The sequence below is a fragment of the Lepidothrix coronata genome, unplaced genomic scaffold (assembly GCF_001604755.1).
Source record: "Lepidothrix coronata isolate B3197 unplaced genomic scaffold, Lepidothrix_coronata-1.0 Scaffold49, whole genome shotgun sequence".
Classification (NCBI taxonomy): domain Eukaryota; kingdom Metazoa; phylum Chordata; class Aves; order Passeriformes; family Pipridae; genus Lepidothrix; species Lepidothrix coronata.
This window is the reverse complement of record NW_016690229.1, coordinates 304701-331734: the sequence shown is the minus strand read 5'-3', so window position 1 is coordinate 331734 and position 27034 is coordinate 304701. Positions and strand designations below refer to the sequence as shown.

General features: G+C 46.3%; 2 protein-coding genes across 4 annotated transcripts; one reads left to right on the top strand and one right to left on the bottom strand.

Annotated features, from left to right (window-relative positions):
* The first annotated feature begins 5575 nt into the window (after positions 1-5575).
* On the top strand, positions 5576-16271 carry KCNG1 (potassium voltage-gated channel modifier subfamily G member 1). 3 transcript variants are annotated; one of them, XM_017815341.1, is made up of 5 exons: positions 5576-5737; positions 9586-9729; positions 9835-9949; positions 11190-11994; positions 12482-16271. In XM_017815341.1, exons 4-5 carry the CDS (start codon positions 11236-11238, stop codon positions 13250-13252), a joined length of 1530 nt encoding a protein of 509 aa, XP_017670830.1. In that variant the 5' UTR covers positions 5576-5737; positions 9586-9729; positions 9835-9949; positions 11190-11235; the 3' UTR covers positions 13253-16271. The 3 variants fall into 3 exon arrangements, with proteins under 3 accessions (XP_017670830.1, XP_017670831.1, XP_017670829.1); XM_017815342.1 differs by lacking the exon at positions 9586-9729 and having other exon boundaries at positions 11193-11994; XM_017815340.1 differs by lacking the exon at positions 9586-9729.
* Positions 16272-23416: 7145 nt separating this feature from the next.
* MOCS3 (molybdenum cofactor synthesis 3) lies at positions 23417-27004 on the bottom strand. Its single transcript, XM_017815190.1, has one exon. It carries the CDS (start codon positions 27002-27004, stop codon positions 25442-25444), a length of 1563 nt encoding a protein of 520 aa, XP_017670679.1. The 3' UTR covers positions 23417-25441.
* Between the last annotated feature and the right edge of the window lie 30 nt (positions 27005-27034).

Genomic DNA, 27034 nt, shown 5'->3' with positions numbered 1-27034 from the left:
TTACTCATGAAGCTGAACAATACTGCTGCTGAAGCACATGCTTGGGAAGGCATTTCTCTGATCCTCGCAAGGTTCTTTCAGTTCAGTAACCTGAAAAAAAAACGTGCAGTGTTTTTGGAAGTCTGCCAGAGCCATGATAAATAATCCACTGTCCCTGATAGTTTCAATACAGCAGTTCCCTGAAACTCATTTCAGCCCAAGAACCTTCCTCTCCCGTAAACACTCTCACTGGTCTTGTTGGTACACGATAGAAATTAATTATTTAAACACAGTTGAAGTTCTGCATTTTACCAAATATTTTGGAATGTCGATAGTTTGAAGCTGATTCTCTGTTTTGTGCTGTAGCTACAGTTGTACACCTCAGCTGCAAAGGAATCCAGTGCCACAAGAGTCACCTGCAGGAGGAAATTCTCCTCTTCAGGCTTTGCTAGGGAGTTAATCACACATTCAGATTAGGCAGGAATTTTGCAAAACATGCAAAGTGTATGCATGCAGATTCCTCTCCTCACTCATGCACTTACAGGATTTTCCAGGGTTGGATGCAATCTGGATGGGAGCAGAGGGCTGCACAGCCAGGCACTTGAGATACAGCATTAAGTTGAGCAAAAAAAGCTGCAAAGGTCAAACCAAACCCCTGCAAGGCTGTTTGACCACATCCACACCTCTGTACTCTTTTAAATTAAAAAGAGTTTTCTGCCCAGCCATGCTCCTGACTTCTTTCTCTTCATTCCCTGTTCATTTCCCGGTTTCTTTGTAGAGTAAGAGTTTATGTTGGTTCTGGTGCCCTGCCCACCAACGGATCCTACTCAGACACTTCCCAGCAGCTCACAGGTACCAGCACACACTCTCCAGCCAAGGATCTGCAGAGGGAATATGGGGGAGGTTGGCAGCACGAGGTACTGGAGTAAAATCTCGGGAGATTGTAAATTAATTTTAGTCACATCGGCCACCTTGCAAACATAAACAGCACATCTCCAGAGCTGCAGATGGAGGAGGGATGTGTTACTCCTCACTCCCTTAGTGCCACGACTAACAAGACACGACGAGCAGGAGCTCGTGCAGGAGCTCCCCCGGGGGATTTGCAGCAAGGACAAACAGAGGCAGAAGAGGAGAAGAGCCTGGTTCTGCCCATGCACGGGCACAAAACTCCCAGAAAACTGTACAAGGAAAGAAGCTAAAGGAAAGCTTTTCTCCAAATACAAACATCTGAGGATTTGTTTAATGATTAAAGGTGACAGAAAGATGTCTAAATTTAATCCCCTCCGTGCTGCAGACCTTCTGTGATCCAATTCAAGTGATTCCAGGTGGGATCCTGCTGACCAGATGTGAGCAGCAGTGCCAGAATTCCTTGGGATTCCCTTTACACTGAATTGGGCTCTGATTCACCTGTGGAGACAGATACAATTTATCCTCATACCTTAAGGTGAGCAACCACATTTGCTCAAACGCGTCTCAAGTGGCAACAAAGGGAGCATAAAGTGATTAAATTACCTTACCTCAAGCAAGGCAGGTGAGGAAATCTTTAGCATTCCTTGGAAAAAGGCACCAGACCCAAACACACCAGGACCTGGTTCATGTCCTTGAGGGCAGCAGCACCAAGAGCTCTGAGACACACTTGGAACAGCAATTCTGAGGCTTTTAACCAATTTCTTCTGGCTGGCAGAAGGTACCTTGGGCTTTGTCATGTGGTTTTCTGAGACCTTTCTGAACCTCTTTGCAGCAGTGTCTGTGCTTTCCACTTCCAGCCTAACACTTTGCATATACCTCACATGGCATCCTTTAAAGGCAAAAGCATTGTTTTCTAGGACCAGGTGAATAATTTGCCATCCATTATTTCTTCAAAGAATTTTGCTTCTGTCTCTGTAAACAGAGTTCTCAAGCAGATAGCATTTGTGTATTGTATTCAATAGGTGAAATTTTCTGATGAATAAGTTCTGTGAATAATCCTTGGTCATAGCTTGGTTTTGGAAAATTCTCACCTTTCAGCCATGTGGATATTTAAGTTCTGTTTATAAGAGAGGAATTTAGCCTCCTGTTTTGTTTGGGAAGTGAGAGGTGAAAGGTGCTGTGAAGTTGGAATACCTTGTTTGCTGGCAGCACTGCTCCTGACTGCAGAATGATGATGGAATGATCTGTAAAAGCCAGAGAAACCCATAGAACAGGATTTCAACATCAACAATCAAAGGAACAGAAGGAAAAGCAGCCGCAGGCTGTAAAAGTAATAAAAGTGGGATTGAAATTTTTCTCTGTGGCAGTACCAGTTCCTTAAGGAGCACAGAGCAGTAAATTTACTCTGGGAATCCTGGGCCAGTCCACCATGCAGTCAGGTTACCCCTGCAGGAAAACTGAGAGTGCACTCCTTGGGACCCTCAAGGGCAAGTATCACTTCTGCTTCCCACAAGAATTCTGTGCTCATGAAGGATGCAGGCAGACATGCCTGAAGAGGGAAGAGCTCCATTTGCCAGGACAGATTTAATATTGGCCACAGCCAGTGACCTCACACCTGACTCCTCATGTCTGTGAAATCCTTGACCTCAACTGAATCTGCCAGACAAGGGTCCAAATGAGGTGATGAGTCCTACAGTGAGTCCCAAGCAAATTGCAGGACATTTATATTTACACTGACCATTGAGTAATAACAATTTTCAGTCATTATTGCTCAAAGCTGGATTTGAAAACTGCTTACTTGCCATGGATAGTTCTGCTCTCTGTGTGTCTCCATGAGCTGCTCTTGGTCTCCAGATGGTAACGAGATCCTGATCACAGAGGTGATTTAGTAAAAAAGATCTGCATTAATCATAAGGGGTGATAATGAGTTCTCTTTTTATGCCTTTTCCTGGAAGGATCAGTGTAACCTGGTGGGCAACCAGGAATCACTGAAATGTGGGCTGGTAAATGAAGGTGACTGGGAGTCTTCCCTGCCCCAGGCATGCAACAGCCAGTCCTGAGAGCTGCTTGTCTAATCTTTTCTTTAAATCTTCACTGAACAGATTTACAACCTCCTGAGATTTCAGCTACTAGCAGGATAATCGTTTTGTCTTGTTTGTTTGTTTTTCCCTGATATCTAAAGTAACCTCCCTAATGCACTTTAGCAAATTACTTTTTATCCCATCGTTTGTGGTCACAGAATAACTGTTTACTGTCATCTTTATAAATGTGTTTATATGTTTGAAGACAGTTGCCATGTCCTTATACTGTGTTTTCTTTCCAGATCAAATAAAAAATTCCAGCTTTCCTCACAGCTTACATTTCTAAGCCTCTTACGCTTTCGGTTGCTATTCTCCTATCTGGTTTGCCTACATCTTTCTTTAAGAGTGAGTGTAATGCTTGAAACTGGATAGAGTGCTCCAGCCAAGCCTGGCTGGTGCTAAATGGAACAGAAATAACGCCCTCTGATGTCTTACAGCTGATCCTCCTGCTACAGGGCTCGGAGCAGCACGGCTGTTCTGCAGCACTGCTCAGGCTGCGAGCCACTCCAGTCCCGAGGTTCTCTCTCCTCTGCAGTGTTCTTGCCTAACTAATAGTCCTCATCTGACACGGGATATCCCTTCCTTGTGGCATACTACAGAATTTTTTCTCCTGGAATTTCAGTGCGTGGAGTTCAGACTGGCTCTGCAGTGTGTCAGGGTCATTTTAAATCTCAGCCTTGCACTCCATGCTGGAATCACTGCAAACGTAGTAAAAGTGCTCTCCGTTCTATCACCCAAGTTGTTACAGAAAACTAACCAAAACTGTTCCCAGATTATTCCCTGGGAGGTCCTACTTAATATGTCCTTCCCCTTTGACAGCAAAGACTTTTAAACACAGACTTTCATCAATGAGATTATTACAGACTGTCGCACAAAAGCCAAAACTCTTGTTCATGGCACCGTGATCAGTAAAACCGGTCACCTCTCTGCTGCAGATAAAGGCTGAGAGCCTGCTAAGAAACCTTTCCAAAGCCAAGTACAAATCATATGCAATATCAGGGAGAAGCAGCCCAAGCTGACAGCCCATCGCTGACAGCCCTCTACACAACTGCTGTTCAACAGCTACAGCTCAGGAATATCAGCACGACTGTTTCTGTGTGCCCACATGATTCTGAACCACAGTCCAATTTAGTTTAGAAAAAAAAGGAGGTATTTTTCTAAAATTACCATAGTATAGATTTTTCATTTGTATTGCCATGGCAACAAAGGACTTTGCCTGAAATGAGACCCCGCAGTGCTCCGGGTGAAGTGCACAATGCTCACAGGGAGAGACACCCCTTGCCCCACTGAGCTTAGAGGTGACTGTCACCGTTCTGCACGGAGGTGCAGATCACTGCAGGGAATTCCATCCAGGAGCAGTGCCTCGGCAGGGAAGAGAAACCAGAGCTCAGAAGTATCATGATCTCCACACCGGCGGGGGACAACAGCAAACGGGATAGGAATACTTTGCACTTTTTAGTGTGTGACAGACCTTGAGCTGCCGGTGACTCCCTAACCCTGGCACCAAGATTTAATTCACTGCCTTAAATCCACACAGAGTAACTTCCACCCAGACGACAAACAAATTTCATTAAAAAGTAGAGATACGGAATACTCCCCAGATCTCTGACAATGAATCAGGCTGTTAATTGCCGCTGGACGCTGCAAGGGTGCCTCAGGAATAAAGCACAGGTTTGGCTCTCCTGGAGCCACTGCTGTGGATCGAGGGGAGAGCCGTGATACGATTTATACTTTACTGGACATCTGCAATCCCCCTTCCCCAGCCAGCAACCACAATTCCCCCGGAACGGGCGAAGCCACAGAAGTTTTCCCGAGGCTGCCCAGCCCGGGACGCCACCTGTGCGCAGCCGGGGCTGCCCGAGCGGGGCCGGGGCTGCGGGGGCTCCTCCCGGCCCGGCCCGGCCCGGCCCGGGGCTCCTCCTCGGCGCCGGGAGCTCCTCCTCCTCCTCCCCCGGCCCCGCCGGCCGGTCCGTGCGGAGCTGCGGGTGCCGCGGCCGTTCGGCGCCATGCGGGGGGCCGGGGCTGCGCCGGTGCCCGCCCGGGCCGCCCGCCCCGCTCCCGCTGCCGCTCCCGCTCCCGGCCCCGCCGCCGCCCCCGCCCGCCCCGCCCGGCGCAGCGGAGGCGCAGCGCGGTAGCGCGGCCGGTGCCGACCCAGCCCCGGGGCGGCCGCGCTCGCTGCCCGTGCCCGGCGAGCGGGCAACTCGCAGGCAAGTTCCCAGGGAACTTTTCTCCCAGGAGCGGCGCGGGGCCGCGGGGCTGCGGGCATCGCACGGCCCGGCCGGGGGGCGCGGGACGCGGGTGCGCTGGACGGGGCTACCCAGGACAGGGATGCTCGGGACGGGGATGCTCGGGACGGAGATAACGCGGGACGGGAGCCCGCCGAGAGTCCGCCGGGAGCCACCGGAGCGGGGAGCGCGGCGGGAGGGGTGGGGGGTCCCTGCACGGGTTGTAGCAACAGGTTCTCTCCCGCCGCAGGGATGGAAGAGAGGGACCGTCCGCCCGCGCCGTCATTCCCTGCCGGAGCCGCGCTGGCTGCGCCGCCAGCAGCGGGAGCGGGGCGGCTGCTGCCCGGGACCGCCCGGCTCGTTCCTGCCCTGCCCCGGCCCCGCCGCGGAGGAGGCTGACGGCGCTCCAGGCTCATCCATCGGGCTCCGTTCGTGCTGCTCGGGCTTCCCCTTCCCGGCTCTCCCGCTCCACGGGTCCTGTGTCTGCACAGCGCAGGATGGAGGCTTGTGTTTCCAGTTTCTTCTGCTTTGCCTAATCTGAAGGTCCTTTCTAGCTTTAATTTTAAAATAATTAAGAGATGTCTTTTATGTTGATCTATTTGCTGACTTCTGCTCGTTGGCGACTGACACATCAAAGTGAACTATTCTTGATAGGCAATGTCTTTCTAGCAGACTTTTTTCATTGGAAAAGACTTGGGGAGGGGGGGAAGGACAGGAGAGGCATGAAATAACTCTTCCATGACTACATATCTTCATTTCAGTGGCAAAATATTTACCTATATAAATAATTATAAAATCCTTTATTTTTAAAAACTATGTTTAAGGAATTGTTTTGAATGTGACTTGCTAAAATTTGTTGACATAAATATGTTTCACGGCAGGAGAGTAAATACAGTTATTACTCCTAATGTATTTCAGAACATTCTCCTGGGGATATAACTTATCTGCAAAGTTATTTCACTTCTGATTATTATCAGGTAGAATAAGGTTCAGCTCCATAAAACCAAAGAGTGAGTAACATATTTGACATAATTCAGTTTGTAAATTGTCATAAAATGCCATAACTGTCCAGCTCAAGGTGAGCAACACAGAGATAGCAGCACGTTTTTTCAGCTTATCTGCTTTTCTGGGGAATTTTGTTTCCTATTATACATTGACCTTTTTAAGTTTTACTTTGATTTGGCTGAAGTGCACTTTGCAAGCAGAGCTGAAGTTTGAGATCTGTTCTTAGGCTGAAAAGAGCTGCATGAGTGTGGCTTGGAGTATGTCAGGAGGTACCTGCAGGTGGTACAGCCCAGAAATCCTGTGCCAGGGGAGAACTGAATGTGACACTGCTGGGAATACTGCCTGGTTAACTAAGGAAAGGCTACAGGAGGAAGGATCACTGAACTGTAAAGCAGTTTCTTATGGAATTCTCTCAAAAAAATCACTATATTCATATTCAACCTGCACCAAAATCTGAAACTTTTCTCTTTTTTTGTTTTTATTTAAACTTAATTTACAAATGGTAAAAAGCAACAGAGATGAGTTCCAGGCACTGGAACTGATAGAAGAGTCTAGGGGGGAGTTCTGCATCTTCCTTGCATGCTTGTTTTCATCCAGGCACAACTTTGAATTGTCTGCACCACGGAGCAGAGCAGGACTCCTTGCAGGAGCTCTGATTACATCAGAGATGCACTGCAGAATTCAAAATACTGCAGAGGACACTGGGGGGGGGTGAACGACACTTGCAGTGGAATTTTAGCATGTTACTCATGAGTTCTATTTCTTTCCCTCAGAAGGGCATCTTTAATAATTCTTTTCCCATTGCCTGGGAGTCTGGCATCCTTCCTGAATTTTAGCTGCAAGTAAGGGCAGTACAGATTTCTAATTTGATTTCTTCAGCAGACATAAGGGATATCATCTCGTGCAGGACAGATTTTTTTGAAAATATGTTCTATCTTGCTTCCCATGCACAACACCCCACTTTGGTCACCAAGAACCCTTTCCACAGCGAGTTATTCCTGTAGGTTCTGGAAGCCAGAACAGTTACCAGGGTTGTATAATGTAGTGAGAAACAATTATTGCCCCAGTAAGCTTACAAACAAAATAGGAAAAGATGCTCAGAGAGAAGCGATTTGCCCAGATGAGAACACATTATCAGCTAGGGAAGCCAGAAAGCTGACTGGGCTTCAGTAACTCCCAGGCATTCCAAGGGCAGAATGTTGACTCAGACAAGGAGGGATTTTACCATTGGGCCTTGAGCAGAGCAGGGGATTTTACTGTTCCAGCATATCCTTGAAGTTCATCTTGTTTAATTGCTGGGAAAATTGTTGCTATAGGCCGATGGGTTTGTGTGACCTTATATTCTAGTGTGTTGTCTTTAATCCTTAACACATTTCTCATTAGCTGTCCCCGGTGTCATTAGGCTGCAACTTGGGAAGAAAACGTTTTGCTTGGGTTTTAAGCTCAATAGCAAAAAAACCCTTCCATGAATTAGATCTCTCCCATCTGAAAGCAGTACTGACCATCATTCTGTAGAGGCACCTTCCAAAGGAAAAAAACAAACAGACAGAGAAATGTATGCGTTTATTTTCCTCCTTCCTCCGTTCCTTCAGCTCTTTGTTGTCTTTTATTTCCTCCCACTCTTCTCCCATAGATCTGATGCTACGTGTCTCTGAGGCAAAGAACGTGTAAATAACCCATGGAGGGCACCAGCTCCTATGTGGGACCTGTAGGCTTGCCAGCTCTGGTTATGGAAAAGGAAGGAGCCACCTTTTATCACTGCAGTCGCTCAGTGTGTCACACGGGGGATTAATTTGTCCAATTTATTGTCTTGCACAGGTCGAGAAGCTGAGAGCAACGAAAAAAAATATTTTTTCTTTGCTCTGTCGTTTCCCAGTTGCTGCCTCGGGGCTACAGTGTGTGTTTGACACACAGAGAACATCTACATTCCCCTCTCCCCATTTCTTCCCATTGTGTCAACAGTGGATGCGGTGGGAGATCAAACCAGTGACAGAGATGAGCTGCCTCCTCATTTTTCCTGGCTGAGATTCAAAGGATAAGTTGTTGCTAACCAACATCATCTGGTATTGCAGAAGGGAAAATGGTTAACAGCTCCCATTTATCCATGGTGTTATATCAGTCATCATCTTTATTCTCCTCGGCCCAGCCCTGCCTCAGACATGGTTGAGGCAGAAGGGAAAATGCCTGTTTCCAAACAAAACAACAGTTGCTCTAAGAGAAGGAGCCCTACATAAACAGACATCAGGTTTTCCCTGTTTTCCCACATCAAACCTATAGCTCGAATTCCAGTGGCATTACTGCTGATCTTATCTTGGGAATGCTTTAACAGGAGACCAGCTCTGAGGTCACTGGGAATGCTTCACTGATGGACTGTATGGCAGGGCAATTGAAAGTTGAGCTGCTCCTCTGTTCCGTGAGCTCTAGTTGGCACTGTCTGTGCCAGCTCTCCCTCTCTTCAGATCCCTTTGTTTATCCCAGTCCTGCAGCTTGTCCAGTGGACAATGCCAGAGTGCCATCACCTGTCGTGAACTCCACTGATAATCCCAGTATTGGCTACAATTTCTTGTAATGTGGCTTTTTAATACAAGTATGTTTCAAGTTAATGTTCTTTCTAGAAAAAAGACTTTCAGGTCAGCAGGCCTTCCCTCAGTCTTTCCTGAGGCAAGAGAGAGACCGAAATCCATGAGAAGCTGATTTGAGTGCAGGCCTGCAGGGTTTTGTCACTGGTTGCACCCACAGTGCAGAATTTCAGACTCTCCATCCTCTGTGGAGGGGATTTCCAGAGTCATAACTCTGGAGCAAAGACAGAGCAACTCAGCAACACAAGCCAGTGAGCAGGATAAGGCACTGAGAGCTAAACACAGCTCAGATTTTGACGTGGAGAACAGCTGTGCTCAGGTTGCTGTCAGTAGTAACAGAGACCCCACTTTGTGACGTGAGTGAGGTGACAAAGCTCAGCTCTTTGCTTGCTTCAGGCCAGGAAATGGTACCACAACTCTTGAAAGATCTGAATCATGCCTTGTCCATTCTTGTATATTCCTGTAGACCTTCTTGTCCATATGCCCTAAAGGTAAGTAAATTAATGATTTCCTTTTAGTAATAGAGAGGATTACGTGTCATCAGGGTGGGCTGGCTTCAAACTGACAGAGAGCAGTTTTAGATGAGATATCAGGAAGAAATTCTTCCCTGTGAGGGTGGTGAGGCCCTGGCACAGGTTGCCCAGAAAAGCTGTGGCTGCCCCATCCTTGGAAGTGTCCAAGGCCAGGTTGGATAGGGCTTGGAGCAACCTGGGCTGGTGGAAGGTGTCCCTGCATATGGCAGGGGAGTTGGAATGAGATGAGCTTTAAGGTCCCTTCCAACCCAAGTCATTCCATGATTCTATCCAGGTGAAGAAGCAGGAAATACCACTCCATCCAAAGCTGACCTGGGCCCACCTGTTTGGAAGTGTGTAAGGAGCTGCTCTGTTGAGCGTTATCCCTCTTGGAAGTTTAGGAGTAGGACTGAGGGAGCGTTTCATGGAAAGCAGCATTGTAAGTCCCATTGCAGCAAGGAGAGCCTGTTGCTCTTGAACTGAATTGCAGTTGTGGTTTGAGCCCTTTACTGTTGTGTATTCATGGGTTTTTCTTCTCCAATAGGTATGTACCACTCCTGGTGTGGTTTATAAAGCCCAGCTTCTGAGAAGGAGGGTTCTGTGGTTAAGGAAGTGGCCCTGGCAGGGGGTGTATCCCCAGGGTGTGCAGCCAAGGGGAGGTAAGTGCAGCCAGGTGAAGAATGGAACTGAACTGCTACTGAAGCCAATCAAGTGTAATATTTATTCCTTTCCTGTGAACTCAAGGCTAGAAAGTCAAAATACTGGTGCATAATTAATACCTATTTATTGTACAGTCTGCTTAACAAATAAATACCCTTATCAAGTGAAGCCCAGCAACTCCACGCACGAAGCTGTAGCTGAGTGCGCAGATGGAAGGTCTCGGAGCAGGGCTGAACCACCCTCCCGTGGAGGGGCAGGTTTCAGGCTGACTTTAAAAATACAGTGAGTTAGGGAGGCCAAAAGTTTAGCATTCCCAGCTCCTGTTTTTTATACCCTTTTGAACTCTGTTCACTTCATTCAACAGGCTCTATGCCAGTGTTGTGTGAGCAGAATTTGAACAGGATTTTCCAAGTTGTCATTAGAATTTTTCGGTTGGTGAAGGCACTTTGGCTCTCAGGTACTGATCAACCCCCTGGAAGGACAGAGCCCTATTACTGCATATTGGGTGTCTGCTATAACTGAAATAATACCCAAAGGGTAGAAATCATGTATTTCTTTGCAATCTTTTGTAAATGAAGCTGTAAAAAGGGAGTTCCCACGTCATTAAATGTGTATAAACTCTATACAAACATTTATGTGACCACCAATACCAGCGGGCTTTTTTCCCCCAGATTGTTTCCATATGGCCTTTTAGAAAATAGTTTTGTACTAAGTGTTTTTTATAAGTGTGTATTTACTCAACTACAACATAAGTGACTTCTGATTCTTTCAATATACTTCATAGGTGCTAAAATACTCAAGATTTTTATGAGTAATACTTAAATAAAAATATACAATTTGCTTTTCTACAAAGTGCACTTGAACTGTGTTCTCATGTGACACTGTCATAATTTTTATACCTCCATTCTGAACCAGAAATATCCTGCCACATGGAGGAACTATTCCTGTTTCCCTCTCTATCTCCTGAGAACTGAGACCTCTGTATGTGAGACAGGAGAAAGCTCCCAGTGTGACAAATGTGCTGAGCAGAGCTCCTGGACATGGGAGCACCCCTTGATAGACAAACCAGCTGGACAAACCCAGCCTTCCCAGAAAGGTCTTCTGACCACACTCAGCCACTGCTGTTTTCTTCCCGGTTGTTTTTATCATCCATAAGTGTTTTTGAGCTCAAATCGCTATATTTGCTCAAAACTCAAAAACAACCTCTCGTTTACTCACCCCATGTGGTTTTTGTTCCAGAAGACACTTGCAGAAGCAGCGAAGGGATGTAAAGTTGTCTTCCAAGATGACTCTGATGCCTGGAGAAAATTCCGACTATGACTATAGTGCCCTGAGCTGTGCTTCAGATACTTCCTTCAACCACCCATTCTTTCCAGAGTCAGAAACCCTCAAGGGAGTCTTTTACCAAAGAGCCAGGCTAATTCCCCCCCAGGAGGATCTCCTCAAAGGCTTTCACCCCGACGACAGGAAGCACCACATCATTATAAACGTGGGGGGCATAAAGTACCTGCTCCCCTGGACCACACTTGATGAATTCCCACTGACACGTCTGGGACAACTGAAATTCTGTAATAATTTTGACGACATTCTCAACATCTGTGATGATTATGATGTGACTTGCAATGAATTCTTTTTCGACCGCAACCCGGGGGCGTTCAGGACAATCCTGACCTTCCTGAGGGTCGGGAAACTTCGGCTCCTGCGTGAGATGTGTGCGCTGTCTTTCCAAGAGGAGCTGCTCTACTGGGGGATTGAGGAAGACAACTTGGACTGGTGTTGTAAAAGGAGATATCTGCAAAAAATGGAGGAGCTCACAGAGATAAATGAACGGGAGGATGACCTCCTAGAAAATGAAACAACAGGTGAAACAGTAGAGGAGACAAAAATTGGTTTGTGCATGAAAAAGTTGCAAGACATGGTGGAAAGGCCCCAGTCTGGCCTTCCTGGAAAGGTGTTTGCGTGTTTGTCTGTTTTGTTTGTAACTATTACAGCAGTGAACTTATCCATCAGCACCATGCCTGACCTGAGGGAGGAGGAGGAAAAGGTAAGTTGGCTTTTCAGGATGGAAAATGGTATGTGCTGGGAAGAGCAGAGCAAATACAAGGTCTGAGGATATTGATTTTAATGGGGATTTTACAGCTGTCTTTAGAGGGGGAAAAATATCACAAAGAGTATTTGAAATCTTACATGACTGTTCCATTCCTTGTAAGATAATTAAGCACATCCAGTTCTATGCCCAAAGAAAATTTTGTTAGTGTGCAACTGAACCTTGCCTTGTTAGGTTCTTTGTGTTTGCAATTTAGAAAGCCTGAAATTCCCAAGTAGTACCTTCTATGGAATAAGTAGTTCCTTTTTAAGTTTTGCATATAACTTGTTCCAAATTGTCAATGTGTTTCCCCATAGCAACAGCTCCGATGCCTTTAATATTTTGGGTTTAAGAAAACCCACACAGAAACCTCTCTTCCTGTCACCGCACCAACTAAAATAGTTATTACCCAGTGCCGGTTACAAACTCCTCCTCTTTCCTGCAGGGTGAGTGTTCCCAGATGTGCTACAACATTTTCATTGTGGAGTCTGTGTGTGTGGCATGGTTTTCCCTGGAGTTCCTGCTGAGGTTCATCCAGGCAAAGAGTAAGTTTGCGTTCCTGCGGCGGCCGCTGACGCTGATCGACATAATCGCCATCCTGCCCTACTACATCACGCTGCTGGTGGACACCACCTCGGTGGGCTCCAAGAAGCCCAGCTCTGGGAACATCTACCTGGACAAGGTGGGGCTGGTGCTGCGGATCCTGCGGGCGCTGCGGATCCTGTACGTGATGCGGCTGGCGCGGCACTCGCTGGGGCTGCAGACCCTGGGCCTCACCGCCCGCCGCTGCACCCGCGAGTTCGGGCTCCTGCTGCTCTTCCTGTGCGTGGCCATCGCGCTGTTCGCGCCCCTGCTCTACGTCGTGGAGAACGAGATGGCGGATTCCCAGGAGTTCACCAGCATCCCCGCCTGCTACTGGTGGGCTGTCATCACCATGACCACCGTGGGCTACGGGGACATGGTGCCCAGGAGCATCCCCGGGCAGGTGGTGGCCCTGAGCAGCATCCTGAGCGGCATCCTCCTCATGGCATTCCCCGTCACCTCCATCTTCCACACCTTCTCACGCTCCTACCTGGAGCTGAAGCAGGAACAGGAGAGAATAATGTACAGGAGAGCACAGTTCTTACTGAAAGCCAAGTCTCAGATGAGCAATGAGTCACAAGGGAGTGAGGTTTTATTCACCACTCTCTCTTCTGAGACCAAGGACAATGAATGAAATTTAAGTTACTATTTCTCCTGCTGTCGAGTAGTTTTGTTGTATCAGATTCCATCTTTTAATTTGCTTTGGAAGCATTTTACAAGGGTAACCCTCTTACTAAAATGAAGAAAAAGAGCTATAGCCAGGAACTGATGTGATTTAAGAGGTCTGTTATTATGCTGTTCTTTCCTCCCCCCCTCAGTATAATGTATAGGAGAGGTCTTGCACTGAGATCATGCAGTGGGATTTAAGGAATTAAAAGATCCCTGACAAGAAAAAAAAGAAGAACAACATATAATTATGCACTTGACAGGCTGTTTTGCCATTTGTAACACACATTTTTCCAACCAAATCACAATGTATATAATCATTAAACAGGCTGCCATTCCTCTTGTTCTTCTTGTATATAAATAATGTAAATACAACAAAATTAATGGCCAAATTCTCTCCCAGTAACATGCCTTGGAGCATAATGGAAATAACCACAGATGTTTGTCCCATTGTGCTTTTAAAAAAGCATCAAGATTTGTCACTCACAACAGAACCACGTATTTCTTTGCAAGTCAGCCCTAAACACAGCAGAAAAGAGAGATCAAGCTGTTTATAGTATAACCTTGCTAAAGATGTAAATACTTAGAGCTCCCCAGCTTCAAAATTTAATTGGCATTACAGCATTGATTCTTTGCCATCGAATGCAGCATTCCCAGGAACAAAGCCTTGGAGTTTTGTAGCACTTAATATTATTATCAAGAGGTGAGTAGCTGCAAATGCAATGCAATATGCATGAGGAGCTGCCAGCCTTCCCCACCATCTGTCCCAGGTTTCACTGTACCTCAGCTCTGGAAGGGAATTCAGAGAGGGCATTTTCCAGGGGACCCCCCACCAGTGCTGGGCAAATCCACGCTGGGCTCCCATTCCCACTGAGCACTTGGTTCTGTAAAAGCAGCAGAAAATATGTGGTCGTGGGAAGTTGCCAGTGAGGAAAAAAAAAAAAACAAAATACCATTTGAGTCATGGAGTGGGGTGCACTGACAGCTTTATCCTGTCCTCAATCAAGAGGGACTCGAGGCTTCATTAACTCTGCCTTTGCCGTCCTTACACACATGGTAGGAATGGAGAAAATTTTAAATAGGACATGAAAAAGCAATTCAGGTCCTAAACCACAACCACGTATTCGTCAGCCCCAGGGCTGTCTTGATCCAGGTTCTGCTGAAGTTGGGGGGAACACATGGGTCATGAGATGCTCAGGTTTCTCTGCAGGTTAATGACAGACCCCCCCCCATTTATTTTAGAGGGAATGGTACTGGCTTGATAACAGCTCAGGAGAAAAACTCCAGAACTTAAAAGAAAATTAAATTTAATCCACTGATTTATTTCATGTGCTTAGAAGTAGAGGAAAGCTAACCTGAGGAGTCTCACCTTTTTTCCCCTTCTTTTTATTAAATTTACTTATTAGCAAGTTAAGAGTTGGGGAATTTAGAAGTTGCCATCACACTGACAAATGCTTCTCTACATTGATTTTCAGAAATACTATCTCTTATTGGCATTTCTAGAAACACCAGAATGCAAGATGGTTTAACGATTTAAATTAAGGCCAAGGACACAACCACTGTCCTTTCAAAAAAAGTGAAATTAGTTTCTCAGTCTGTGCTGTTTGGCCAAGCCCCCACTATGCTGATTTTCTTTTCAAATATCTTTAAATTACAATTTGAAGGCGTTCTGATATGCTTGTTCCTGAAGGATAATTCCCAAAGTTTTTAAAATGCACTTTTCAAATAATTAGGGCTCCAGTCTGTGGTAGGGAAATGTGCCTATGGAACATTACTACAGAGTGCTAAAATATCCAGCCTAAACTCTTGGCAATTAATTCTGCGCCAAAGCTACAAATGAACCAGCTTTTCACTCTTCTTCTTCAGCTTTAATTAGAGTTGGACAAAAAACAGGAACATCGTGACAAGAAAGGGACACGTTTTCCATTTTATCCCCATTTTCTTAAATTTCAGGACTGTTTGATCATCTGTGGCATTGGCTGCAGCACAAGTGCTATACATCTTCTACCTTGGTGTCAGCGTTCGTTATAAAAAGAACTGGTAATTAGATTGGTCCTGTGAGCAACAGTTGCTTATCTAAGAATGTGTTTGACAGGCTGAGCCATAAATAAGAAGCTGTAAGTGAATATAAGGAGAAATCAAGACTTACCAAATAAAACCTAAGCTCATTTCCATGTTCTGCTAGTTAATAAATGCTGTAGGGCCATCCATTTTCTCAATGTCTTTACATTAATGTGCCTTTATTTTATGCATCACTTTATTTTTTTTTTATCCCCAAACCGAAGCTTGATTCTAAAGCCCTTGTCCAGAAAAAAAAAAAACACACCAAAATTAAAAATATCACCCTGGAGTTGGGTGTTGGTTGAGCAAAACTGTGAAAGCATCTTGCCTGTTGCAAGTTCTGCCTAAGCCAGGGACAAATAAGCTGCGAGGATGTACCTACCCCGTGTAATTTTGTACTTGGCAACAGCTCCTTGTAAGGATATGGCCATGTTTTACTCTGAATCACTCTAACAAACCTGGCTGTGTTTTACAGGAGGCAATACAGACTGTAGTCCTTATGCTAAATAAATCCAGCTAGAAGAGAACAACACTGGTTTGAAACCCACACGCTGTTCCAGCTTTACTGGGAAGGCTGAGGGTCTCAGATGGTTATGCCTTTTTACAGCATAGTATCTGAATTTTTAGCCAAATTCACGAGAATTGTGGCTCGACTCTAAAGCTGCCTGTTCTGAGAGCCCCCAAGTCAGCTATCACTCCTTTTTGGCATTTTAGCAGCACGTGCAGCCAACAGGACAGTTGCAGTAAAGCCCCGTTGTGCTTTCCTGACGCGGGAGGGTTGCTGGGGTGCCCCGACAGTGGTGATGTCTGTGACAGCGATGGGCACTGCTCTGGGACTGCCCTCTGTATGCTCAGCACATGTACAGAATGAACCCCACGGCAGGAGCTGTGCTAGTGTGGATTAATAAAGTGTTGGGCTCTCCCTGCATTTTCATGTGCTTCTTGCGGGACACAAAGCCTGTCACACCTGCAACCGGGGTCACTGTGGGAGGGGAGTGGAGCTGAGGGAGGACTGGGGCTCTGAGTGTTTCTGACTGTGACAGAAAGCGTTTACTAGGAAAGAAAATTAATCTCACTGTAGAAAAATTGAGGTGCCAAGACTGAATAGGGAAATCTCTTTCTTGCACGTTGTCCCAATAATATCAATCACAGTTCACTGGGACGTAACTTTAAACTATTTTAACCATTTAACCAAAGGACCTAACAGATTCTGAAGAGATCTGTGAAGACTGAGAAAGAAAAATCCCTGATGAAATCAGAATTTCCAGGTAAGGTGGTACATTGAATGACTTTCTCTGAAATCTTTCCCCTTCCACCCTCCTCCTTCCTCAAAACCAGCACAAATCCCTTGGTGGGGCAACACTGACAAATTAAGGCAGAGCCATACACCTTCTGTAATGGTACATCAAAGAACAGCATCTGCAGGGTGAGCAGAGTGTCGACCTTGTCAAAGGATCTCAACCCCCATGGGGAGATATATTGTCTTCTTTCTGATTTTTTAATAGAGCCCAGAATGAACCAGATCCCTAATTCAGGTGTTGCAGTAAAAGTCCAGTGTTAGGATAGATGGAGTGTTAAATTGTACAGAACCACCAATACCTCCACATGATTTATCCTTTCCACATTTCATTCACTGTATGTGGGGAACCAAGGGGTGGGAAGAATCCGGATGCAGAGAGGTCAAGTTGTTCTTGTTCAGGGTCAGTCTGAAACAGCAACACAGCAGCAAATACAACAGCTCTGGGCAGCTCATGCCTGGCTGCAAACCAGTTCTGTTCCATGCAATTACTGATTAGTCTTGCTTGGATAAGAAAAAAGACAAGTAAGATAAAACAAGAGGAAAGGGACAGATGCTTCTCATAACTGTGCATGTTCTGCCTTGTAACACAGAGTGAAAGTCCTTAGGACAGGATCCCTTGTTTGGTGGCTATCAGTCACTATGGAAAATCACACCCTACAAATAAAGATAAATTTCCACAGCACAGATAAAGTCAAGGAGAATTTTACCTTTACTGCCAGCCTGAAGTTTGGCCTATTAATTACTAACAATAAAACTAGTCCTTTCCCCCTTTTTGCTCATTTTTTGTCATTTTCCAGCATCTCACATCTTCTGAAATACTCCACAGAAATCACTAATGAGATGGAGAATGTTATTAGCTCTCAGCCTGCCAGAAGCATGGTGAGGCAACTGCAGGATCAGAATATCAGGGGATCTTCTGCCCTCTTCAGCAGGGCTTTCACTCCCTCTTTGCCTGCGGGACCTAATCCAGAAGCAACTGTCACTTGAACAGAAATAAAGTCCTGCCGTAACTGCAACCACAGCAGGCCAATTAGGGTAATTAGAGCATATTTGCTACACTTGATAAATATTCATTCGTTATCCCTGCAGCCCTTGTGACAGGAGTCGAAGAGCCTTGTGCATCTCCAGAGCCAGGCAGGGCACACAGACACGTGTAACTGTGTCAGGGAGAGGGCTCAGCTCCTCCTTTGTCAGGTACCCTCGTTAACGGCGGCGGCTTTGTGGCCATTCTTAATTACGGTCATAATTTGATTCCTACATCCATTGTGGGTCCGGAAAAACAGGGCTGTAAACTACAGTAATTAGCCTGCTCTAGTGACTGACTCAGAATGCAAGCACGTCCCAGCCATCATCTGGAGGTGGGAATTCTTAAAAAACACAGCCATTTGTTTCCAAAACTAGACAGCTCGTTTTTCAGTTCTCATTCATGCAAGTGAAGTGGTCAGCAAGATAATAATGTTTCTCTTTCTGTTAAAGATAACATAATTTAAATGGTGCCCACCTCAGAAACAAAGTGCTGGGGACTGGCATAAATTTCTATAGTTAATCATACAGAGAAATGGAGTTTTGACACAATTGCTGAATGATGAATTGAAGTAATGCTCTGATTCTCATTAGTGATGCACCCCATGTCACAACAAAGCTGGGCAATATCATCTGTAACTTTTACAGTGATGGCAGTTTCCAGGTCAGTCAAGGAAAAGATGACTCAATTTCACTCATAAATAAAAGAACATTTTGAGAAATCAATAAATACCATCCTCAAGCAAACCACATCCAACACTGTGGAATTGCCGGTGTCTTTAATTTTGGAGAGGAATAGTTCTGAGGACAATCTGAGTGGGGGAGGTTAAGGCTGCAAAGCATCACATGGCACAGTGGGTGAAGTTACCTGAGGTGAGAGCAGAGAGCACAAATTCAACGTGGGGTCACAGGATGAAAACGAACATAATTTGATGGAAACGGGAAAGCAGCATCAGCAACAGCAGCATGAGGCAAGGCTGGATCCTCATCCCACCATGGAGGCTTCCAGAACCCCTGAAATTGCACTAAGAAAACGTTCCTTTTGGTAGGACCTGTGGAAAGCTACCTGTGCATTTTCCCCTGCTGACTCCTCCTCTCCACTGACAGCCAGAGCTCCAGCCCACAGCTAAAGTACTGCAAGCACGTGAGAATTCAGGGGGAATTTCTTCCTGCAAAGGGTGGTCAGGCATTGGAAGAGGCTGCCCAGGGAGGTGCTGGAGTCCCCATCCCTGGAGGTGTCCAAGGAACACCTGGACGTGGCACTCAGCGCTCTGGGCTGGGGGACAAGGTGGGGATCAGGCATAGCTTGGACTCCAAGGTCTGGGAGGGCTTTTCCAACCTCAGTGATTCTGGGATGTGGTTAAATTTTTGCATATCACTGACAGGGAAAGCCACAGGGCGAGTGTTCCCTGGAAATCCGACTCCCGCTATTTGTGTATTTGTGTACAGTTGTATTTCTGACCAGGAATGGGACAGCACTCCAAATGCAGACCCGGACCCAAGAGGCTGGTCAGTGCTAGGAGAGTCAAAAATCACCGAGAACACCATAAATCCAAGGTGTGAGTCAGTGTCTGGGGAAGAGAACGGGCTTTCCTCCGTGCCCGATCCCAGGATCTTACATTGCCATCTACGGGCTGCTCCCGGCAGCTCCCGCTGATTCCCGGTCCCGGAGCTCCCACTTGCACCAGCGACACGAAAAGGAGCTATAATACATTTTGGGAAATTCTTTTCAAAATATAGAGGAAAATATTCGATCCATTGCACACGTGGCCTGTCATTTCCAGAGCAGGCTGGTGGATCTGCAGGGAAACGAGGACAAGGATACACCATTACCAGAACTTCCTGGGAAGTGCAAAGTACATATTGACACTACATACATACTTATAAAAATATTTATGCAGCATTTCTTTGGCTGCAATATTGGCAGGTGACTTTTTTCAAAAGGCTAATGCAACTTTATCTGACTAAAATTAAAAAACTTCAGGGTCACAGGAGGCAATGTAAACACCTCCATCTCTTGTTCAGGAGCAGTCTGGTAAGGAAGCAGTTATGGTTTTATGTGTAAAAGAAATTATAGAATCTACAGGAAGTCATCTAATTGAAGATGAAAAGGCATCTATAGTGTTTTAATTAGTTCAAATCATTGTCATACCTGTTACCTCCCACTAGTACAGTAATAAAATGAAACCGAGAGCAGAGTTTAAAAAACATGTTTGAAATGGACAATGTGCAAGTCCTGGAAATGACTTCTATAGATTCTGCCTAACATGGGTTTGTCACAGCACCTGAACACGCCCGTCCTCCAGGTGTGCACATACACACCTGCACATAAAAATACACATAGAAAAAAAAAACAAGTTTGAAAACTTTAATTTATTATTTTAAGAATTTCAAACCCTTACACGGTGAAGTTAGAAATCTGTTTCCCAAAATAAGAACTTTTAGGAGGGACTGTAGCAATGGGACAAGGGGTAGCAGATTTAAACTACAAGAGGGTAGATTCAGACTAACTTATAGGGAGGACTTTTATTACAGTAAGGGTGGTGAGGCCCTGGCAAGGTTGCCCAGAGAAGCTGTGGCTGCCCCATCCCTGTTCAAGACCAGGTTGGATAAACTTGGAGCAATCTGGGATAGTGGAAGGTGTCCCTGTCCATGGCAGGGGTTTGGAGCAAATGATCTTAAAAGGTCCCTTCCAACCCAAATCATCCTGTGATTCCATGATCCCTTTCACCACAGGTGAATGCCCCCTTGTCTAAGAGAGTTCATTTCCCAGTCAAATATCTACAGAGCCATTTTAAATTTGGAAATAACCTTTCTTTGCAAGCAGGGATTTGGTCTCTTAGCAACAGCACGAACACCTCGCGAACCAAACTACGGCTTCCTGGCACAGCAGGGCCTCGTGCCATGGGCAGGGAGAAGCCACAACAACATCCAACTGCTGGTTCCTTCCTTCAGTGACTGATGGAAAAGGGGCAGGGCAGCAAATCCCACAGTGAGTCCCCCCATCAAGGCCCCGGTGGAGGTGGACAGCTGGACCATGGACAGTGTGTTCCAGCCTGGATTGCTCTGCCTCAGCTGTGTTTCCCAGATGTTGGCTCTGGCTAAAGCTGCGGCCTGACTCTGGCTTTCAACAGACACCATCATTTTAAGTAGCCCTAATGCAGACCAGGAATAGCTGCTTCTCTGACTGGGAAACTTGTACCACAGCAGGACTGGACTGAATGTTATCACTGTGCTTTTCTGATAAGATTCAGATGACAGCCATCATTTTGGAGGGAAGCTATTTTTTGTTCTTAGCATGAGCATGAGATATTACAATTGCAAGCACTTCACAATAAAAAGAACAAGAGGTCAGAGCAGCACCATCACATGGATATATTTCAGTTGGCTTTGACTATCAGCTGAATCAGTCACCTGAAATATATTGTGAAGACAAGATCAAACAAACCTGTTCAATGATAAAAGACCAGAGAACAGGCAAAGAGGGCATTTTCCCTTCCCTTTGCTGCTGTATGGAGAGTACAGAGTGTGCAGCTGTATGGCACAATAAGATTAGAATGGACTTGTGCTCTAAAGGACCAAGCTTTTGTCATTGCAATACCCCCCTGCCTTGTCCAACTCACATGACCCACAAATTTGAGCTATTAGAACTGTTCTAGAACAATATGCTTATTAAATTGCTTCCTTGGAATCCGGTCACTGGGGACACAGTGGGCACACAGCAGAGACTGGGGAAAGAGTGACTTGCCCAGGAGTGAAGCCAAAACTTAGCAGAAAGTCTGCATTTCTTCTCTGTCTTTTGCCTTGTCCGTGAAACCATTGCCCTTCTGGACAACTGAGTCATTGGAGGAAAAACCTCTGGGAAATCTTTCTGCCTCCTTCCTAACCAGGCCTCTAATCAAGTACTGCTTCTCCTGCACAATATTTATTTCCCCAGCAAGATGCTGAAGCTGCAGTGTGAGGCAAGGAAAGGGGTTGGTATATTTAACCAAGTAACACACCCACAGAAGGTTTGTGTCACAAGCCAACTCATGTGTGTGTTCTCCTGCCACTCACACTGCTAATTGTGCTCCAAATTTTGCTGCCCTAATAGATGTTAATATTAATCTCCATTTTATTCTATTTCCCTGGACTTCTTTCAGAAGAGCTGTACAAAACCAGCTCTTTCTAAGCTTGAATTGCCTCTCACAGCTTGGGGAATGCCGTGGTTTATTAACTTGCAGTGCCACCTAGCACACGGCCTTCACATTATTTTTTCTGTCGTTTCACAAAGCTCCAGATTTTCATATTAAAAAAAAACCTCACAATCTTGTGCTTCGAGTATTTTAAGTATCTAGTGCAAAGTTTTGTTTTGAACAGCTAAATTTTTATTAGAAATTATGCTTTCTAATAGGATAATAATAATCAAGATGCTCACATGCCTAAAATTCTGGTGTGTGTACTTTGAGGACTAGTTTTGGCTACATCCCTTATATAGCTGTCTACAAATATCTCTATTAATCGTTAGGGGATTTTTTTTTAAAATCCTACACTTTGATAGCAGGTCAGTGATGAATTTATTGGGGTTTTGGGATAAATAGAGACTCCTGCCAGATTATCAAGGCACATTAGTACAACGTCTGCAGACATGTTTAAGACTGGTCTGCAAGCTTGACCAGCTCAATTTGCTTTGCCTTAAAATACCACCCATGGCCCAGGAATAAACAAGATTAGAAATGAACTCTGCAGCCATCCCAGAAAGCAACACGTGGGAGACATTAAAAGGCAGCAGTTCAGCCCAAATGCTGCAGCCACTGTGGATCCCCTCAAACCTTGTTCCTGTGCCAAATCCTAGGAAGGCTTTTAAAGATAATATAACCAAGCAGGCAAAAGGCAACCTTGTGACATCGAGGGAAGGACAAGGAGATAAACCCTCTGTGCTGCCCCACCTTCTCCCTCCTGGTAACACATCCCGGAGCAGCCACATCAGAGCTCCTTGGCCAAAGCACCTTCTCTTCACTCACAGTGGCAACACCCACCAACATTTCGACAGTACTTTGGCAGCACTGCAAAATCATAAAGTTTTATTGCGTCTCTTAGAATTTCTAAGAGGAGTTTCTCTAACAGTAGAGAAACCACCAGGCGTTTTATGGAGCTCAAAAATTAAAGCACGTCAAAATAAAAGATAAGTTTGCAATAATAAGAATGGTTTGGGCTTAGATATGATTTTATGATCCTTGATTTTTCAGCTTATCTTCAAAGAGCCCAGCACTGCTGAGGGCTGTATTTACAGGATGACCTGTGTATCAGTTCAGCAAGCTAAGGGGAAAAAAATTAAAATAAAATAAAATAAAATTAAATTAAATTAAATCCCTAGCATGCAAAGAGTGAAATTTGACAAGCACTATGGACCCCAGCTTTATCTGAGAGATGTGGAAGATGTTTCCATATTTGCTGAGGATTTAATTGCTATCCTAAGTCAAGGAAGAGAATATTTTTTTCAAAGAAACCTACATTTTGCATACTCCCAGTATACCACCAGTTCTTTCCCTCCTCTGTAGAATACCCTCCTCTGTATTGTATGGCTCAATTAGTTCTGTACAGAAGTCTACATAAAAATCACAGATGTATATTTCAGATGCTGCACTCCTGTAAGAGCTTTGGACATTAGTCCCTGCAGAATGGCAGGAATGGTCTTCCCAAAAAGCCATTTTAATAGAAAAGATCCTTGAAAGTTTGTCTCTCAACAGCCTGAATGGATGCATTTACTTTTTTTTTTTTTTGCCAGTTCTGATATCAGTCTGGATTAGGTCCATTTTCATTCATCCTTATCACTGTGTTTCCACAGAATTCTCCAGAACCTTCACGTGCTGACTGTTTTCTATAAAGCACAAAGACTCACAGTCTGGTTTCCTGCTTGAAAATGAGCTACAAGAAACTCAGGTTTAAATTTGCTACAAAACATCCTCCCCCTTCTGTCCCAGAATTTGTAAACACCTGCTGCTAAATGTTTAACCAGGGTCACAGAATATCCTGAGCTGGAAGGGACCCTCAAGGATCAGAGTCCAACTCCTGCTTCATTGATAGTTTAGTAAGTCCTGGGAAGGGATGAGAACACCAGTAGAGAACATGACTTTTCAGGACAACACACAGGCAAAACAAGTCGTAACAAAGGAAAATATCCAGATTTAGAATCCAGGTCTTTCCCTTCTCTCCTGGTCCTTGGAGTCTCCTTGCTGGAATGACTGGAAAGGAGTCCCTTTTTCAGGGCAGATGGGTGTGTGACACACTCCCTGCTGTGGGTGGTTCAGAATTACTGCTACTGCTGCCTTTAGTGTGCCAGTCTCTCCTTGACATCACAGCAAAGACAGAAAAACGAAAACACAGGTCAGGCATTTCAAACAAGTCCCTCTGGTTTCCAAATCCCACAAGAGGAACCTACCAGGACCTAAACATTCTGACTGAGCTGAGCCTCCACTGTCCACCTGAAAAGCACATCCACAAACACCAAAACTTAGTTTAATGTCCTCCCACACTTTCACTGTCCTCTAAACTGTGAGATACAACTTTGTTCATAAACTCACATCCCTGTTTCCTTCACAAGACTGTCATTGCCAGAACCATGGCATCTTATAATAAAGCAGGAGTGTGGCTGTTCTCAAATTTACTTTACTAAAATATACCTTTTCAACTACTAATTATAATGGAACTATTCTTTTTCTTTTTTTTTCTCCCCCTGGTACGATGTGAAGATTAAGTCGTGACAGGTGTTTTTTTCCTCCTTGGGAAGTAAAGAAATCCATACCTTAATTAATATAAGGAGATAATTACTACGCTGAAGTGATGAGGCCTCAGGCAGCTCTGTTGAGAAGCTATTTATTTCTCCTTCTTTTCATTCAGTTCAACTACAGATACTTCTCAGATGTTCAGAGCTCTCCATTCCAGCAAGCCAATAAAATAAACAGAGAGATACAATTGCCAAACAGGGAGAAAACTTAAGAAATAGGTCTTTGTCCTTGCAGGAGGGAGGATAAATATGTATATTTTCTTCTCCCCTCCCACCCCTTATCTCTCAACGTCTGAAATCTAAGCACTGGCAAAAGCATTTTCCGTCTGTTTTACAAACTTTCTGGGGTCAGACTTACATCTTATTAACAGTCAATCTCAGTTTCTCTATTCCAATTGGAGAATCCACTTTTTTGTCGGTCCACAAGTGGAGATGGCTGGCTCTGGAAGTTCTCAGCAGAACCCCCTCGCTGTAGGTGCTGTTCTCTGCCATAAATACACAAGTTTCCTACAGAGAACTAAAAGATGTTGACCACAATGGTCTCATCACCAATTGCTGCCTTGGCAATTCCTTGTGACAGATTAGTACTGCTACAGATCAGCTAGAGATTAAGTTATTTTTTTAAAATTGCTTCATGCACTGTTTCCATCTATAAAGGATTTTGGAGATTAAGTAAAAACATGATCCCTAAGCTTTGTCATTTTCAGGTTACAATTAGTAATTAGGAGCCATTCTCAATCATTACATGCACAATTCAGTGGTTATACCAAGTCTTTACTATTAAATCATAACCAAGAGACACATTTCTCTTCCATTCCCGTGGACAGATTCACATCTTTATAAAAATAATCTAGACACCTAGAAAAATACATAGTGTTTTTGGAAAAAAAAGTAACATAAGCGACATGGTATTTCTGGTTTTAACATGAAATATAGTCATTACACAGAGAAGATGAAAACCTATGGAACCTACTAGGAAAACATGTGGGTTTTTTCCCCATAAATTTCTAATACTGAGGGAATGTTGGATCAATTTTAGTGGCCCAAGCCATGAGCCCCCCTTTAATATCCTTTGCTAACAGAGATCCAGATTCTTTGGCAGGTAGCTCCTGCAGGATTTTTACAGCCTTCTGGGAATCATTTCCCAATTTGCAAACAACATATACAGGAAGAGATGCTTGGTCATTAGTTCTCTGCTTCTCTTCGCGAATTCTTCTTTCTAAGTACTCCAGCTGCTCTTCATCCTTCTCTTCCAGTTTGCTCAGCGGGATGTGGACGGCGTGTTCCAGGCGGCAGATATCCACCTCCACCCGCGGCCGGACGTCCAGCAGCACGTGAGGGACTTTGTCATCCAGCACCTTCTTGTACTGCTCTACCGAGATCCTGTCCTTGCTGGGCAGCAGATGCAGAGTCCTACACTTGTCGGTGGCAGAAGACCCACAGAACGCCTCGTAATCCTGCAGGCAGGTGACGGTGGGGCTGTCCCCGCACACGGCACAGTCCGGTTTCTTTGGTCTCAGCTTGATGTTGCGAAACCTCCCTTCGAGGGCGTCGAACACGAGCATGAACTGGTTGAAGGAGGAGCCCATTCCCGAGGCGATCTTGAGCACTTCCAGGGCCTGGATGCAGCCGATGATGCCGGGCACGACCCCCAGCACGCCCCCGTCGGCGCAGCTGGTCACGGTGTGGGGCGGGGGCGGCTCGGGGAACAGGCACCGGTAGCAGGGCCCCCCGCGGTAGTTGTACACGACGAGCTGCCCCTCGAGGCGCAGGGCGCTGCCGGACACCAGCGGTTTCCCCGCCAGCACACACGCGTCGTTCACCAGGTACCGCGTGGGCGCGTTGTCGGAGCAGTCGGCGACAATGTCGTACTGTCGCACGAGGCGCAGCGCGGAGCGCGGGCTCAGCGCCCCGCAGTAGGGCACGTACTGCACCGCCGAGTTCAGCCGCCGCAGCGCCGCGGCCGCCGAGGCCGCCTTGGGCCGGCCCCGCCGCGCCTCCCCGTGCAGCACCTGCCGGTGCAGGTTGCTGGTCTCCACCACGTCGTGGTCCAGCAGCCCCAGGCGGCCCACGCCCGCCGCGGCCAGGTACTGCGCCAGGGGACAGCCGAGCCCGCCGCAGCCCACCACGAGCACGGCGCTCCGCGCCAGGCGCAGCTGGCCCCGCACGCCGAGCTCGGGCAGCAGCAGCTGCCGGCTGTACCGCGCGATCTCGGCCGCGCTCAGCGCCGCGCGGGGCGGCAGCGGGGGCAGCTCAGCAGGGAAGGCGCCGGCCCCCTCCGCATCATCATCGTCACCATCATCGTCCTCGGCGCTGCCCGCGTCCCCCCGCGCCAGCAGGTCCCGCAGCCCGCGGTCTCCATCCTCCTCCTGCTCGGCATTCCCCAGAGACACCTCGGCCGCCAGCCGCTCCCGCGGCCCGCGGGCTCCATCCTCCTCCTCCTCGTCCCGCTGCTGCTCGGCGGTGTCCCCCCGCGCCAGCTCAGCCTGCAGGCGGTCCCGCAGCCCGCGCAGCTCCCGCTCCCGCCGGCGGATCTCGGCCCGCAGCCGCGCCGCCCCCGCGCCCGCCATGGCCGCGCCGCTTCCTCCTCCCGCCCCGCC